General features: G+C 31.0%; 2 protein-coding genes and 2 long non-coding RNA genes across 9 annotated transcripts; 2 read left to right on the top strand and 2 right to left on the bottom strand.

Moving 5' to 3' along the window:
• Positions 1 to 9,371: 9,371 nt before the first annotated feature.
• On the top strand, positions 9,372 to 11,972 carry LOC140985832 (phosphate transporter PHO1 homolog 9-like). Of its 2 annotated transcripts, none has more exons than XM_073453788.1 (9): positions 9,372 to 10,108; positions 10,202 to 10,463; positions 10,547 to 10,595; positions 10,687 to 10,758; positions 10,832 to 10,961; positions 11,098 to 11,218; positions 11,301 to 11,559; positions 11,693 to 11,797; positions 11,870 to 11,972. In XM_073453788.1, the coding sequence occupies exons 1-9, from the start codon at positions 9,472 to 9,474 to the stop codon at positions 11,936 to 11,938; spliced, it is 1,704 nt and encodes a 567-aa protein (XP_073309889.1). In that variant the 5' UTR covers positions 9,372 to 9,471; the 3' UTR covers positions 11,939 to 11,972. The 2 variants fall into 2 exon arrangements, with proteins under 2 accessions (XP_073309889.1, XP_073309888.1); XM_073453787.1 differs by having other exon boundaries at positions 9,373 to 10,108; positions 10,199 to 10,463.
• LOC140985834 (uncharacterized) lies at positions 9,995 to 11,487 on the bottom strand. Its single transcript, XR_012176864.1, has 3 exons — positions 11,353 to 11,487; positions 10,366 to 10,776; positions 9,995 to 10,087 (listed from the first exon to the last, which is right to left on the bottom strand). It is a non-coding gene; the product is annotated as an uncharacterized lncRNA (long non-coding RNA).
• Positions 11,973 to 12,286: 314 nt separating the features above from the next.
• On the top strand, positions 12,287 to 16,309 carry LOC140985528 (phosphate transporter PHO1 homolog 9-like). Of its 4 annotated transcripts, XM_073453367.1 has the most exons (13): positions 12,290 to 13,020; positions 13,111 to 13,375; positions 13,459 to 13,507; positions 13,599 to 13,670; positions 13,744 to 13,873; positions 14,010 to 14,130; positions 14,213 to 14,471; positions 14,605 to 14,709; positions 14,782 to 14,826; positions 14,936 to 15,085; positions 15,181 to 15,459; positions 15,580 to 15,719; positions 16,010 to 16,309. In XM_073453367.1, the coding sequence occupies exons 1-13, from the start codon at positions 12,384 to 12,386 to the stop codon at positions 16,101 to 16,103; spliced, it is 2,346 nt and encodes a 781-aa protein (XP_073309468.1). In that variant the 5' UTR covers positions 12,290 to 12,383; the 3' UTR covers positions 16,104 to 16,309. The 4 variants fall into 4 exon arrangements, with proteins under 4 accessions (XP_073309467.1, XP_073309465.1, XP_073309468.1 ...); XM_073453366.1 differs by having other exon boundaries at positions 12,287 to 13,020; positions 14,936 to 15,025; positions 15,181 to 15,485; positions 15,549 to 16,309; XM_073453364.1 differs by having other exon boundaries at positions 12,288 to 13,020; positions 15,181 to 15,485; positions 15,549 to 16,309.
• On the bottom strand, positions 12,907 to 16,933 carry LOC140985529 (uncharacterized). 2 transcript variants are annotated; one of them, XR_012176788.1, is made up of 5 exons: positions 16,719 to 16,933; positions 15,569 to 15,744; positions 14,265 to 14,396; positions 13,278 to 13,688; positions 12,907 to 12,999 (listed from the first exon to the last, which is right to left on the bottom strand). It is a non-coding gene; the product is annotated as an uncharacterized lncRNA (long non-coding RNA). The 2 variants fall into 2 exon arrangements; XR_012176789.1 differs by lacking the exons at positions 15,569 to 15,744; positions 16,719 to 16,933 and adding an exon at positions 15,054 to 15,184.
• Positions 16,934 to 17,275: the final 342 nt, after the last annotated feature.

Below are 17,275 nucleotides of genomic sequence, written 5' to 3'. Positions count from 1 at the left end.
TAAAAGATACACACGCATTGCACGTGTTATTATTATTTTTAATTTGATCAAATAATACTAAACAATTAACACAAAATTATTTTCATCAAAAGTTATATAAAACGGTTCAAATTAAAGTCTATGCAAAATAATGTGATAAAAAATTCAAATTACTTAGTTAACACATTCTCATAAATATTGTTTCCTCATCAAATACAGTCGGAAAATCTAATAAAATAATACGACTTAAATTTAAAATAACATAATTGTGTTGTTACAAACAAAGAGTGTAAGAGCCATAACATTTTCTTTTTTGGATCTGCAATCACATCTTTCATGGTGGTCCATGACATCTTACTTACAAAACTCTTCACTCCTTGTAGTGGAGTATGTGTCTCTCTAAGTCTCGAACTCATTAACTCGTCCAGGTCATAAGTACTTGAATTAAAGAATTGATACCAAGTTTCTTTAATCCAAATATTTATGGTCTGATCGAGGTCTTGGGTTTGAGACATGGAGAGACTCGTACTATACTATCAAGAGTGGAGAGTTCTATGAGTAAGGAGTCATGGACTACCACAAAAGATGTCATTGCTGGCCCAAAATGTGTGTATTGTCATGAGCCTTGCACTCTTTGTTTGAATTGTAACAACAAAACTATGTGATTTTAAATTTATGTTATATTATTTTACTTAATTAGATTGTCCGTCTCTATTTGATGAGGAAGTAGTATTTACGAGAATGTATTGACCAAGTAATTTGAATTTTTTTATCGCATTATTTTGCATGAACTTTAATTTTAACTATTTTATTTAACTTTTGACGAAACCCGAAAAGCCCGAGTCGTGTCCACCCCTGACTGCATGATACTATACTATTATCAAGTACACGGTTGCGTTTAGTTGGATTAACGAGATTTGATGAGATTGTCTAAATTATAAATATTGCGATTATTAAAATATTTGAGTATAATGTTAAAATAATATTGAATAAATAATAATATGTATTGTTTGATTGATTAAATTTGAGATAAGACGATAAATTATATTTTTTTTCTTTTCAATAATTAATCAATATATATAAAATAAAGATATAAGTGGTAATATTTTAATTTAAATTCAATAATTTAATTCATGTGAAATAAATAAATAATGATTTGATTAATGTGAGATAATTAGATAAATATATAAAATTACAACTAAACATTGGCAAAAACTTGTGTGAGACGGTCTCACGGGTCGTATTTGTGAGACAGATCTCTTATTTGAGTCATCCATTAAAAAGTATTACTTTTTATGCTAAGAGTATTACTTTTTATTGTGAATATGGGTAGGGTTGACCCGTCTCACAGATTAAGATCCGTGAGACGGTCTCACATGAGACCCACTCCTAAACATTTGATTTGATATGATTAATAATCATTTCCACCAACAAAATGCAACCTTAAAAGTCTTATATATTTTAAAATAATAAAATTTATTTTGGTACACAAACAACTGATAAATTGGTTAATTGATATATGAACTATTATAATGGCTTAATTGGTACATAAATTATTTAAAAATGGATTTCTTGCTTTCTTTTGTAAAAGTCCCCAATCTATGAAAATGTCCCAGCATGTGTTAAAAAAACGAGTGGGTTTCATGTAAGACCGTCTCATGGATCTTAATCTGTGAGATGTGTCAACCCTACCCATATTCACAATAAAAAGTAATACTCTTAGCATAAAAAGTAATATTTTTTCATGGATGACCCAAATAAGAGATCTGTTTTACAAATACGACCCGTGAGACCGTCTCACACAAGATTTTTTTGAAGATTGATGATTGAACAGAGGATCATGTCCCTTGAAGCGTGGACTAATTAACCTGTAGAACTCGTGACCAAAATGGAATAATTGCCACAACAATGTAAAAAAATTAATAACCTAGTATCAATATTTATCAAAAGATGATACATTTTTAAGAATCTGCTGTAGAAATCTATGCAATGTAATAGAAATATGTTAATACATTACGACAAAGAAAAGAACATTTTTTAACTTACCATGGCTATATAGTCCAGCCGGTCGGTTAATGTTTGATAACGTTATGTTCTTGTTTTATACTTGTCATGTTATTTTATTATCGAATATATAATAATTTTTTTCTAATTTATTTCTTAATTAGAAATTACATTAAAAATATAATTACAAAATTACATTAAAATCATAAAATAACATGTAGAGAGAAAATTAAAAGAATAAAACATTTAAATGTAGTACAAATATGAATTATTTGATAAAATTAACATGGTAATTACATTTTATTCTTGAAGTGATATAAATTACTATAATTAATGTATATTGTTGTGATAATTCATTAGAATTTGTTAGACTATTAATTATATATTAAATTGAATAATTAGATTACTAATTTATTATATATTAGGTGGAATAAAAAAAAGGCAAAAACTTGTGTGAGACGGTCTTACGGCTCGTATTTGTGAGACGGGTCTCTTATTTGGGTTATCCATGAAAAAGTATTATTTTTATGCTAAGAGTATTACTTTATATTGTGAATATGGGTAGGGTTGACTCGTCTCACAGATTAAGATCCGTGAGACGGTCTCACATGAGACCCACTCAAATTTTTTTTTTGATATTTCATTTTTTTCCTTACAACAATTAGAATTTTACATATATATCTTTATTGAGTTTTTTGATTTGTATTGATAAGGAGGTAATTTTTTATCTTTTACTGAACACTTTTATATGTATATAGATATAGATAAAAAAAAAAACATATTTTATTATCAAATATATTTTCGTTTTTAATGTATCATTGTTATTAAATTTCCCAAAAATTGTGCAGAAACGTTTTATGCAATTAATTTAATAATACACAATTTAAGGGGATAATATAAAATTTACAATAAAAATTTTGTCATTTTTTACACTTTTATACATATAATAGATAAATATATATATTTTAAATGTTTTTATCTTTTAATATTTTTAATAAAAAAATATAGTTTTTATTAAAAAATCTATTCTTTTAATATTTTTCTAAAAAACATCTATCAAAAATGTTATTTCTCTAATGTATTTTTATTGTCAAATATATATTCACAATTGATACAAACAATAAATAATTTTTGGATAATGTAATAAAATCACAATACAAAAACATCGCTCATCGTCCACACTTTTATAAGTAATTTATTTTAAAACTTCTACATTTTATAAGTTATTTTTTAAACTTATAAGCTATAAATTCTTATTTTAAAAATAAGTTTGTCACTAATCCGAAGATCTCGCAGCTTATTCATCATATGACACGATTCTTGGCAGTGATTTTATAAAGTCGATTGGTGGAATCACTACGCGATAACACGATTCAACCAAGACTAAAAGTTTATTACTTTCCGGTGGGAAAAACCCGTTTTTTTGGTCTTTCATGTCTGACTTTTTTCGATTGTAATAAGTTATTTTGTCCAAATTGAATTTCAACAATGTTAAGTATTACTTACAATTAAAACCACCGTGGGAAGTCGGAACCAATCAATGGGACCAAGTAAGCCATTGGAGACTCGGAAAAAATATTGTTTTATGATCCCAAAACAAAACTAGAAAACTAGTTGACTATTAAAATAAGGGCAATTTGGAGAAAAATAACTCTGTATATGATTTATTTAAAATTCAGTACCCACCAGTTTTTTTTTGTATTTTAGTACCTCACAAAGGACCAACTTAGTTTTCAGTACATATTTCATACATTTTTACCTTTTAACCCTTTTAATTTATAAAAATTATATAAATACCTATTTTTGTTGGTCATCTTCTCTTTTCACTCATCATTCCCGATGTATTTGGTTGACATGTAAATTGAATTTAAATTTTTTTATTAAAAAAAACAAATTCGCAACTAATTGAACTTTTTTGAAATAATTAGTTTTACTTGCAAAATATTTCATTTCAATTTTAAAATAATTGATTTAGTAAATGAAATATTCAGTGTATTAAAATACTGAATATTCGAATATGCAACGTAATTTCACCAAATGCTCGTATCTCCATCGAAGATTCATTTGGATGACATGTTCATTTCATTTAATTATTTTTTATTGTTAAAAAAACAAATTCGCAACTAAGCATTGAACTTTTTCAAGTACTTAGTTTTACTAGCGAAATACCTAATTTCAATTTTAAAATTCTTGATTTGGTACATGAGATACTCAGAATGGGTATTAAAATACTGAATATTCGAATATGCAACGTAAGTTCACCAAATGCTCGCATTCCATCCAAGATGCATTTGGATGATATGTACATTTCATTTAATTATTTTTTTTAAAAAAAAACTTTCGCGACTAAGCATTGAACATTTTGAAGTACTTACTTTTATTTACGAAATACCTAATTTCAATTTTAAATACTTGATTTGGTAATTGAGATACTCATAAAAGTTAATAAAATACTAGATATTCTAGTAGGCAATGTAAGTTCACCAAGTGCTCGCATTTCTATCCAAGATGCACTTAGATGACATGTACATTTCATTTAAATATTTTTTTAATTTTTTTAAAAAAACAAATTCGCAACTAAGCATTGAACTTTTTGAAGTACTTAGTTTTACTTGTGAAATACCTAATTTCAATTTTAAAATACTTAATTTGGTAAATAAAATACTTAGAATTAGTATTAAAATACTGGATATTAGAATATGCAACATAAGTTCACCAAATACTCACATTTCCATCCAAGATGCATTTGAATGACATGTTCATTTCATTTTATTATTTTTTTATTGTTTAAAAAAACAAATTTGTAACTAATTATTGAACTTTTTCAAGTACTTAGTTTTACTTGCGAAATGCCTAATTTCAATTTTAAAATACTTGATTTGGAAAATGAGCTACTCAGAATGAGTATTAAAATACTGGATATTCGAATATGCAACGTAATTCACCAAGTGCTCGCATTTCCATCGAAGATACATTTGTATGACATGTGCACTTCATTTAAGTTATTATATTATTGTTAAGAAAACGAATTCGCAACTAAGCATTGAATTTTTTCAATTACTTAGTTTTACTTGCGTAATACCTAATTTCAATTTTAAAATACTTGATTTGGTAAATGAGATATTCATAATGAATATTAAAATACTGGATATTCGAATATGCAACGTAAATTCACCAAGTGCTCGCATTTCCATCGAAGATACATTTGTATGACATGTTCATTTCATTTAAGTTATTATTTTATTGTTAAAAAAACGAATTCGCAACTAAGCATTGAACTTTTTCAATTACTTAGTTTTACTTGCGAAATACCTAATTTCAATTTTAAAATACTTGATTTGGTAAATGAGATACTCAGAATGAGTATTAAAATACTAGATATTCGAATATGCAACGTAAGTTCACCAAGTGCTCGCATTTCCATCCAAGATACATTTGGATGATATGTTCATTTCATTTAAGTTATTTTTAATTGTTAAAAAAAAGATTCGCAACTAAGTATTGAATTTTTCAAGTACTTAATTTTACTTGCAAAATACATAATTTCAGTTTTAAAATACTTGATTTGGTAAATGAGATACTCATAATTAGTATTAAAATACTAGATATTCGAATATGTAACGTAAGTTCACCAAGTGCTCGCGTTTCCATACAAGATGCATTTGGATGACATGTTCAAGGACTTTTCAGCAGCCACAAAGCTTTGAAAGAGAAAAAAGGCTTAGAGCGAAGATTTGAAGATTTCCGGACAATGTTCTTCGGGAGAATAGCCCGTGATAGGAACGAGTAGCATAATCCGTAAATTTACAATTTACAGATAAATATGAAGTCGGATACACGTCGATAGTCATAGTCCAGTAGGTCGAAAGCTATGGGATTTAATAAAACGACATGCAATTCACCATTGATAAATAATTAAAGAGATTTAATTAATTCACTGAGTTGAATTAGTTTGGCATAGCTAGAGAGGGCGTGTTAAATTGGATATGAAATCTCGTCGAAAGCATAGATCATTGTCGAACGAAATAAGTAGATTAGCGAGGGATAGATGAACTAAGATTCCTAACAAATTCATTTCTCATTGAACTTTAATCAATCATTCTAACTTATTTATTTCATTATTTAATCCTTGAACCATTTCATTGAGTTTTTATTTAATAATCGTAGTAGTAAACAATCATCTGAAGTATCGCTGCTAAAAATTGAATAACTGAGAATAATAATTGAGAAATACAGTCTTTAGACAATGAAAGTTTTGCTCAATTACTAAGCATGGAACATTTTGACATCGTGCACTTGCGATTATTTCGAGCTTTAATATTATTAATTTTTACCAAGAATTTTACAATGAAAGTTTTGCTCGATCACTAAGCATGGATTACATAATCATCTTATTTAATATTTTTTTGGTAAAAAAATTCTCAAATAAACATAAAAATTTTAAAGTACTTAGTTTTACTTGAGAAGTACCTAATTTGAGTTTGCAAATACTTGATTTCGTAAATGAAATACTCACAATATGCATTAAAATGCTGGATATTCGAATATGCAATATTTCCATGGAAAATTCATTAGGATACTTATTCATATCATTTAAATAAATAAACATAGTTCATTATTATTCATTATGGACTAATTGGGAGATGCATTATGAACATAGTTCGTATATGAGCTTGAAGTTTGCACTTTAAGCATATCTATCGATTCTTGGATCAATGATTTATAAAATACTCATAAATATTAATTGACAATACTTTTTGATATTCATTGAATGACTTATTTGACAATTATACTTATTTGACATAATACGTATTGGTAATTATTCATTATACTTATTAGTATTTTTTTTCTTTATACTTATGAGTATTAATTTATAATATCATTAATATTCATTCACAATACTTGTTGGTATTCATTAAATGACAATGCAATACTTCATTTGTTATCATCCTCATTAGTATTCTTTCATAATATTTATTGGTAATCATTCATTATATGCATCAATATTCTTTCATTATACTTATTATCAAATTTGAGTTTTTAAATGGTAAAATTAATTATAAGTGGAATCTAATTATATAGTACTTGTAACAATTTAGGTATCACATTTTTATTTCACGGATCTCATCATCAAAGGCAACTCAATATTGACTTCAAATTATGTATTTTGACACCATCAAATAATCGAATTTGAGTATTTAAATGGTAAAATCAAATATTTGTGGACTCGTATTAGGCATTGCTTGTATTAATTTAGGTATCACATTAGATACTTCTCAAGTAAAAATAAGTATTTTAAAATTTCAATACTTAGTTGAATTTGTTTTTTTTTTTACAAAAAAAATATTAAATGAGATGAATATGTCATCCAAATGCATCTTCCAAGGAAAAATAAACACTTGGTTAGCTTACGTTGCATATTCGAATATCCAGTATTCTATTACATATAATGAGTATCTCATGTACCAAATTAAATATTTGCAATATCAAATTAGGTACTTCTCAAATACAAAAATACTTTAAAATTTTTATTCTTAGTTGGGAATTTGTTTTTCTTTTACAGAAAAAATATTAAATGATATGAATATGTACATTGCCTATTCGAAAATCTAGTATTTTAATACATATTGTGAGTATCTCATTTACGAAATCAAGTATTTGCAAACTCAAATTAGGTACTTCTCAAGTAAAACTAAGTACTTTAAAATTTTCATGAATTTTGATGCTTAGTTGAGAAATTTTTTTTAATTATTAAATTAGATGAATATGTCATCCAAATGTATCTTCCATAAAATACCAACATTTGGTGAACTTACGTTGCTTATTCGAATATCCAGTATTTTAATACATATTGTGAGTATCTAATTTACGAAATCAAGTATTTGCAAACTCAAATTAAAATACTTCTCATTTAGGGAGTAAATAAAGTATTGGTAGACTCAAATTAGATATTTTTTGTACTAATTTAGGTATCACATTTTAACTTCACAAATGATACATCAAAAGTCACTCATTATTAATTGAAAATATATTTTTTATATCCCAAAATAATCAAAATTGAATCTTAAAAGGGTAAAATCAAGTATATGTGAAATCAAATTAGTACTATTTGTACCAATTTAGGTAGCACGTTTTTTATTCAAAAATCTCATCATCAAAAAATATTCAATATTATCTTCAAATTATATATTTTGACATACTCAATCGAATTTGAGTATTTAAAAGGTAAAATCAAGTGTTTGTGAACTCGAATTATGTATTATTTGTATTAATTTAGGTATAACATTTTTGCTTCACGAATATCATCATCGGTGTCACTTAATATTAACTTCAAATTATATTTTGGCATCCTCAAATAATTGGATATAAGTATTTATGGGGTAAAATCATGTATTTATATACTCTAATTAGATATTCTCTGTACCAATTTAAATATCACATTTTTACTTCACAAATGATACAATCAAAAGTCACTTAATATTACTTGAAACTTAAATATTTTCTTACACATTTGAAGTATTCAAATAGCCAAATCAAATATTTGGAACCCGAAAATAGGTATTTTATCGATCAAAATAAGTAATTTTTCTAATTCAACAATGAGTGAGAAAATGTTTTTTTTCAAAAATTAGATGACATGAATAAGTCATCTTAATACATTTTCAATGAAAATACCAACAATTATTGAATTTATTGTGATAGCTCGAAGATCCAGTATTTTTTTTACACATTTGGAGTATTAAAAGTGTAAAATCAAGCATTTGGAACTCCAACATAGGTATTTTGTTGGTCAAAATAAATACTTAATCTTATTTCATGATGAGTGATAACTTATGTTTTTTTTTAAAAATTAAAATGACATGAATAAGTCATCCTAATGTATTTTTCATGAAAAGACCAACAACGACTGAATTTATGGTGAATGCTCGAAAATATAGTATTTTCTTATATGTTTGGAGTATTCAAAGAGCGAAATCAAGTATCTGAAACCCCATAATATGTACTTTGTATGTCAAAATAAGTATTTACTTTTATTCCATGATAATTGAGAAACAATATTTTGTTAAAATTATATTTTAAATGGAGAAAAATAATATAATTTTTGTGGATAAAATAATATATTTATTTAAATAATAAAGGGTAAAAATGTAAAGTTTGCTTTATAAGTAGTTAAAACTAAATGTATAAATTTGTCAGGTACTGATTTCTAAAAAATTATGGCTAGATACTGAATTTTAAGTGAAACATTGACAGATGTATTTTTTTGAAATTTACCCTTAAAATAATAATCTGACACAAAACACATATTATATATTAGAACATAAATCATAAGTTGGCAGAAGTAAAGAGTATAGAAACTTCCATACTGTGATAAATGAATTTAACACATGTATGCTAAAGTCAATCCGATTTTAAAGTATATTTACGTGAAAAATATTAATGCGATGGTCACACGTTTGAGGTTTTCAAATTCAAGGCTTGAAAAATATGTCCCAACAATCTCCATTCATTAGCAAAATCGGGAGTGGGAGAAAGACTCGTTTTCAATGCACAGAAAGGATGAAATTTGGCAAGGAATTAGCTTCCCAAACGGTGCAAGAATGGCAGGAAGCATACATGGACTACAAACATCTCAAGAAACTGCTGAAAAACATCTTTAAAGTCAGACAGCAGAGTGCATTACCATATTCAGTAAGCCGAGGTGGTTTCTTGAAGAGGAAATCGACCTTGCACAGATCGTTTAGCGGGTTGATGGATGGAGACAACTGCTCGATAAGGAGTGACGATGAAGTGATATTAGTGCACCCAGTGCGGCCAGAAAGTTTGGAGAATGATGTGTTCTATCAGACAATTTTTTTGAAGCCATCAGAAGATGGTGGTGAAAACGAGATTCATTTCTTTAAGATTCTTGATAAAGAATTCAATAAAGTACTGAGATTTTACAAGGAAAAAGTTAAGGATGTGACTCTGCAGGCAGTGGAGTTGAGCAAGCAGATGGATAAACTTGTCGCCTTAAGGATTGAAGTGTATAAACCTTTGATGGAACAAAACGGGAATCTTCAAGAAGTCGAGTCATCAAATACCGAACCTGAAGCTAAAGATCCTGTGAATAGAGGACATGACGGTAAATGCAAGATGGATTTCTTTTGTACATAATTGCAAATGATGCTGTGGAGATAAATTAGTTCAGATTAATTTTGTCTCTTCACTGTAGAAGATCCAGCCACGAATGTGGTCCAAGAACTTGGGACCAGCCAGGAAAACGCTTCTGAAAATAATACTTTTCCGCCAGCATATTCGTTTCATGCAAAGATCAATATTGAACCAAAATGTCCTCTTATGAAATTAAGAAGGATCATTAAAAGTACAAACAAGTCGAACCTGACAATCAGAATTGAGGAGCTAAGACGAGCTGAGGAAAAATTAAGATGGGCTTTCATCCAATATTACCGACAGCTCGGACTCCTAAAAATATATCGGTGATTCATCATTCACCTGAAAACAATATTAGACAAATTAATACAGAGGCGTTGAGCTAACATATTTCATTGCAATGCGACAGTTCATCGAATATTTCGGCATTCTCCAAGATCATGAAGAAATATGACAAGGTATGGACGTTTACAATAAATCAGGAAAATGTAATCTATTCACAGCATTTTACTCTCTTGGGGTCTCACCCGTGGAACTCTTGTCCTGCAGATCACTTCGAGAAGTGCTTCAAATTCTTATTTACAGATGATTGACAAATCGGATCTCGGAAGCTTGGATGAGGTCTGAATCCAAGCCTTCCTAATTAGCAAAATAAAGGAACAATATTAGCCCTATTTTCCTCTTTGTCCTGCAGGTTAACATGCTCATCGGAAGGGTAGAGGCTGCATTTGTTAAGTACTTCTCAAATGGAAATCGAAGAAAAGGGGTGAAACTTTTAAAGCCCAGAAATAAAATGGAGAAGCACAGAATAACATTTGTTCTTGGTAAGCTTGAACAGAAGGAAAGACAACTGCATAAAAACGAAAAGAAAAATGTCATCATTCTCTATGATTTCGTTTGAGATTCTTTTGGAAAATAAAGGTGTGAACCTAGTAGTTTAACAAACTACTGATCTTGTAGGTATGTTAACTGGCTGCTCAGTAGCACTAGTTATCGGTATTATTGTTTCAATGCATGCAAGGGGACTTATTCGACACGAGGGACGAGAGCAGTATATGAACAATATATTTCCTCTTTACAGGTATAATTTTTTTGATCTCCTTGATAACCGAACAGATGCACTAAGACCACAAAGTACTAAATTAATGACTTTACCCACGTAGCTTCTTTGGATTCATTTTCCTACACATGCTCGTGTATGGGATAAACACATACCTCTGGAGGCGATTCCGGGTGAACTACCCCTTCATCTTTGGATTTAAATCAGGTACAGAATTGGGATTCAGAGAAATCTTCCTACTTGCTTCGGCCCTTTCAGTACTCACTTTGGTAGCTGTACTTTCAAATCTGGACATGGAAATGGATCCAAGAACACAACATTATCAAACATTAACTGAACTGGTTCCGGCAGGACTTGTCATGGTAAGTTCAAGACTGCTCCTACCCTGTTCTTGATGCACCAACATATTACTATTTCTGCTCATAAGTTTCTACACAGATTGTTACAAACACATCTTCTTTCGGTAAATATTTATACCAAGGTGTTAATTTCCAGATCTTGCTTCTTATAACCTTTTGTCCTTTCAACATTATGTATCGCTCAAGCCGCTACTTTCTCATTAGATGCACATGGCGTTCTCTTTTCGCTCCTCTTTATAAGGTATACAAGTTTAGCAACGGAACAAAATATAGTTAGAAACAATCATCATCTCTTTTCTGGCTGCCTTTGTAGGTTACCTTCTCGGATTTCTTCTTGGCAGACCAGCTAACAAGCCAGGTTCATATCTCATTCTTATTATAATAGTATAGCTAATTTTCTAGTGGCTATAATTCGGTCTGTGTTGAGCCATTGATCGACATGGAGATATCATTTTCGNTATTTATTTAAATAATAAAGGGTAAAAATGTAAAGTTTGCTTTATAAGTAGTTAAAACTAAATGTATAAATTTGTCAGGTACTGATTTCTAAAAAATTATGGCTAGATACTGAATTTTAAGTGAAACATTGACAGATGTATTTTTTTGAAATTTACCCTTAAAATAATAATCTGACACAAAACACATATTATATATTAGAACATAAATCATAAGTTGGCAGAAGTAAAGAGTATAGAAACTTCCATACTGTGATAAATGAATTTAACACATGTATGCTAAAGTCAATCCGATTTTAAAGTATATTTACGTGAAAAATATTAATGCGATGGTCACACGTTTGAGGTTTTCAAATTCAAGGCTTGAAAAATATGTCCCAACAATCTCCATTCATTAGCAAAATCGGGAGTGGGAGAAAGACTCGTTTTCAATGCACAGAAAGGATGAAATTTGGCAAGGAATTAGCTTCCCAAACGGTGCAAGAATGGCAGGAAGCATACATGGACTACAAACATCTCAAGAAACTGCTGAAAAACATCTTTAAAGTCAGACAGCAGAGTGCATTACCATATTCAGTAAGCCGAGGTGGTTTCTTGAAGAGGAAATCGACCTTGCACAGATCGTTTAGCGGGTTGATGGATGGAGACAACTGCTCGATAAGGAGTGACGATGAAGTGATATTAGTGCACCCAGTGCGGCCAGAAAGTTTGGAGAATGATGTGTTCTATCAGACAATTTTTTTGAAGCCATCAGAAGATGGTGGTGAAAACGAGATTCATTTCTTTAAGATTCTTGATAAAGAATTCAATAAAGTACTGAGATTTTACAAGGAAAAAGTTAAGGATGTGACTCTGCAGGCAGTGGAGTTGAGCAAGCAGATGGATAAACTTGTCGCCTTAAGGATTGAAGTGTATAAACCTTTGATGGAACAAAACGGGAATCTTCAAGAAGTCGAGTCATCAAATACCGAACCTGAAGCTAAAGATCCTGTGAATAGAGGACATGACGGTAAATGCAAGATGGATTTCTTTTGTACATAATTGCAAATGATGCTGTGGAGATAAATTAGTTCAGATTAATTTTGTCTCTTCACTGTAGAAGATCCAGCCACGAATGTGGTCCAAGAACTTGGGACCAGCCAGGAAAACGCTTCTGAAAATAATACTTTTCCGCCAGCATATTCGTTTCATGCAAAGATCAATATTGAACCAAAATGTCCTCTTATGAAATTAAGAAGGATCATTAAAAGTACAAACAAGTCGAACCTGACAATCAGAATTGAGGAGCTAAGACGAGCTGAGGAAAAATTAAGATGGGCTTTCATCCAATATTACCGACAGCTCGGACTCCTAAAAATATATCGGTGATTCATCATTCACCTGAAAACAATATTAGACAAATTAATACAGAGGCGTTGAGCTAACATATTTCATTGCAATGCGACAGTTCATCGAATATTTCGGCATTCTCCAAGATCATGAAGAAATATGACAAGGTATGGACGTTTACAATAAATCAGGAAAATGTAATCTATTCACAGCATTTTACTCTCTTGGGGTCTCACCCGTGGAACTCTTGTCCTGCAGATCACTTCGAGAAGTGCTTCAAATTCTTATTTACAGATGATTGACAAATCGGATCTCGGAAGCTTGGATGAGGTCTGAATCCAAGCCTTCCTAATTAGCAAAATAAAGGAACAATATTAGCCCTATTTTCCTCTTTGTCCTGCAGGTTAACATGCTCATCGGAAGGGTAGAGGCTGCATTTGTTAAGTACTTCTCAAATGGAAATCGAAGAAAAGGGGTGAAACTTTTAAAGCCCAGAAATAAAATGGAGAAGCACAGAATAACATTTGTTCTTGGTAAGCTTGAACAGAAGGAAAGACAACTGCATAAAAACGAAAAGAAAAATGTCATCATTCTCTATGATTTCGTTTGAGATTCTTTTGGAAAATAAAGGTGTGAACCTAGTAGTTTAACAAACTACTGATCTTGTAGGTATGTTAACTGGCTGCTCAGTAGCACTAGTTATCGGTATTATTGTTTCAATGCATGCAAGGGGACTTATTCGACACGAGGGACGAGAGCAGTATATGAACAATATATTTCCTCTTTACAGGTATAATTTTTTTGATCTCCTTGATAACCGAACAGATGCACTAAGACCACAAAGTACTAAATTAATGACTTTACCCACGTAGCTTCTTTGGATTCATTTTCCTACACATGCTCGTGTATGGGATAAACACATACCTCTGGAGGCGATTCCGGGTGAACTACCCCTTCATCTTTGGATTTAAATCAGGTACAGAATTGGGATTCAGAGAAATCTTCCTACTTGCTTCGGCCCTTTCAGTACTCACTTTGGTAGCTGTACTTTCAAATCTGGACATGGAAATGGATCCAAGAACACAACATTATCAAACATTAACTGAACTGGTTCCGGCAGGACTTGTCATGGTAAGTTCAAGACTGCTCCTACCCTGTTCTTGATGCACCAACATATTACTATTTCTGCTCATAAGTTTCTACACAGATTGTTACAAACACATCTTCTTTCGGTAAATATTTATACCAAGGTGTTAATTTCCAGATCTTGCTTCTTATAACCTTTTGTCCTTTCAACATTATGTATCGCTCAAGCCGCTACTTTCTCATTAGATGCACATGGCGTTCTCTTTTCGCTCCTCTTTATAAGGTATACAAGTTTAGCAACGGAACAAAATATAGTTAGAAACAATCATCATCTCTTTTCTGGCTGCCTTTGTAGGTTACCTTCTCGGATTTCTTCTTGGCAGACCAGCTAACAAGCCAGGTTCATATCTCATTCTTATTATAATAGTATAGCTAATTTTCTAGTGGCTATAATTCGGTCTGTGTTGAGCCATTGATCGACATGGAGATATCATTTTCGTGCATTTCAGGTTCAGGCTTTCAGAAGTTTGCAATTTTACATTTGCTACTATGGATGGGGAGACTTCAAAAGGAGATCAAACCAGTGTCTTGAAAGCAAAGTATATGAAATTTTTTACATTGTTGTACCAGTTATTCCATTTTTGTCACGAGTTCTGCAGGTTGGTTAGTTCATGCTTCAATGGGCTTGATCCTCTGTTCTTTCTTCTCTGTTCCAAAAAAACATAACAACTTTTGGTTGCTCAATTGATTTCAGTGCCTACGCCGCGTGTTTGAGGAGAAGAATCTCATGCAAGGACTCAATAGCCTAAAGTATTTCTTAACAGTAGTGGCACTTGTCATTAGGACAATATATGATTTCCGGAGAGGAACGTTTTGGAGAATCATGGCAGCATCAAGTTCGGGAGTCACAACTATTTTTAACACATACTGGGACATTGTCATGGACTGGGGACTTTTACAAAAGAAAGCAAGAAATCCATGGCTGAGAGACAAGCTTTTGATATCAAACAGGACCGTTTACTTTGTGGCCATAGTGAGTACTGAAATGGTTTATTTTATGTCACAATATAATCTCCAATGTTCGTGAATTTTCAAGATCTTATTTACAAAAAAAACCAATAGTTATATCCTTTTTCACTTACTTGGATTGCAGGTAGTCAATATTCTTCTCAGACTTGTATGGATGCAGTTAGTTCTTGAGTTCAATGAAGCGCCGTTCCTCCACAGAAGAGCCATGATTGCACTCGTCGCCTGCCTGGAGATACTTCGTCGTGGAATTTGGAACTTTTTCAGGTTTGATAATACATCCATCACCATCCTGCGTCATAGAAATAAATTGTGTTTGGTTTCCATCTTCCTTCTTTTCCACATTTTTTTGGCATTAGCGCGACATTATAAAGCTTGAAACAGATCATTCCAAATGAATCAAACCCATGTTTATTCAACAACTAGAAGAATTTAAATATCACATCATGGCTATGCAGCAGCTGTCCATTTCAATTCTGAGAATGCCTGAATCATCCAAATAATTGCTTTTGAAAACTAAGACTTCTTTTTTCTGTTCAATAACTTTAAATTTGCAGGTTGGAGAACGAACACTTCAACAACATCGAAAAATATCGAGCCTTCAATTTATCACCTCTGCCATTTCACTGTGAAGATGAAAATTTTTTGTGACAGATAACTCAATGTAACAGGATATATTGGAATCATATATGACATCTGAATAACAAGGCCTAAACTGAAATGCTGCTTTGCTTGCAACAATAGGATCGAGTTGAACATAAGCTAGCCGACTCAATTTCTGTACACCTGGTACACATAAGTTTCCGTCCATCAAAACAAATATACTTACAACTCTCCTGAATTAGATGATGTATAAAATTGGACTGAATTAGATGATGTATAAAATTGGAAGTATGTTTATTTAATCTATAACAATTGCCATCAAGGTTTTACATATAGAAAGCCTAGTGGAAGGCAGATTGAGCGATTCCCTAGTTCTTTGTTCAAATTTCGTTCAAATCCTCATACAAACTATTTACCCATTTACTCATGTACATAACATTTCAAGAAACATCAAACTCACGATAATTTTGGTACTGAAAATCACCTAAGAAGCAGTAATTCCCCGTAAACTTGAATCTGCTACACCCTATGAAAGAGCCGTTGGATGAAATGGTTCGTCAAATACAGGAAAAAAAGGAAAAAAATTAACAGATTCTTTACTGCCGATTAAGACAACTGTAATCCATTATTCAAAACAACCATATGCGCCCGAAAGGAGGCAACAAATCCAAACCTTTATCCTTTACTACGCCGAAGTTTCAGACCATGATCTGCGTTCTCCGGCAGGCGAGATAGACGTCTAAAAGGATTGCGGCACCGCAGCGCGCCGAGATCTTCTGTCGATCTCCTAGGAAAACAACGAGCCATGCATGCATCTACTCCTCGGAGCCATGTTTGCGACCGGCCACCAAAAGTAATTAAATTTTAAATTTGATAGTTTAATTATATATATTGAATTCAAATTTTTTTTTAAAAAAAAATGCAAAACAGGTTGATTTTGATCTTTCGCTAAATTAATTTAAGGGTAATTTGGCCTAAAATCCCCACATAATTTTTAAATTTACTATCATAATTATTTATTTAAGGACTCCATTATCCTCCATTCCTTCAGTGACGACGGAATATGTATAATCATATATAGACTCGCAAAAATATGCGCACTTTCTACCCGTCCGAAGGAATTACAATCATGACAAGTTGACTACAGTTGGCTACTCTATACATGGATAATATTATGCGACTACATGAAGCACCAACAATAATATTATCGGATAAAAATC

The sequence above is a fragment of the Primulina huaijiensis genome, chromosome 10 (genome assembly GCF_012295235.1).
Source record: "Primulina huaijiensis isolate GDHJ02 chromosome 10, ASM1229523v2, whole genome shotgun sequence".
In the NCBI taxonomy this organism is placed as follows: Eukaryota; Viridiplantae; Streptophyta; class Magnoliopsida; order Lamiales; family Gesneriaceae; genus Primulina; species Primulina huaijiensis.
Note: the sequence above shows the minus strand (reverse complement) of the source record. Positions and strands in the feature narration are given on the sequence as shown.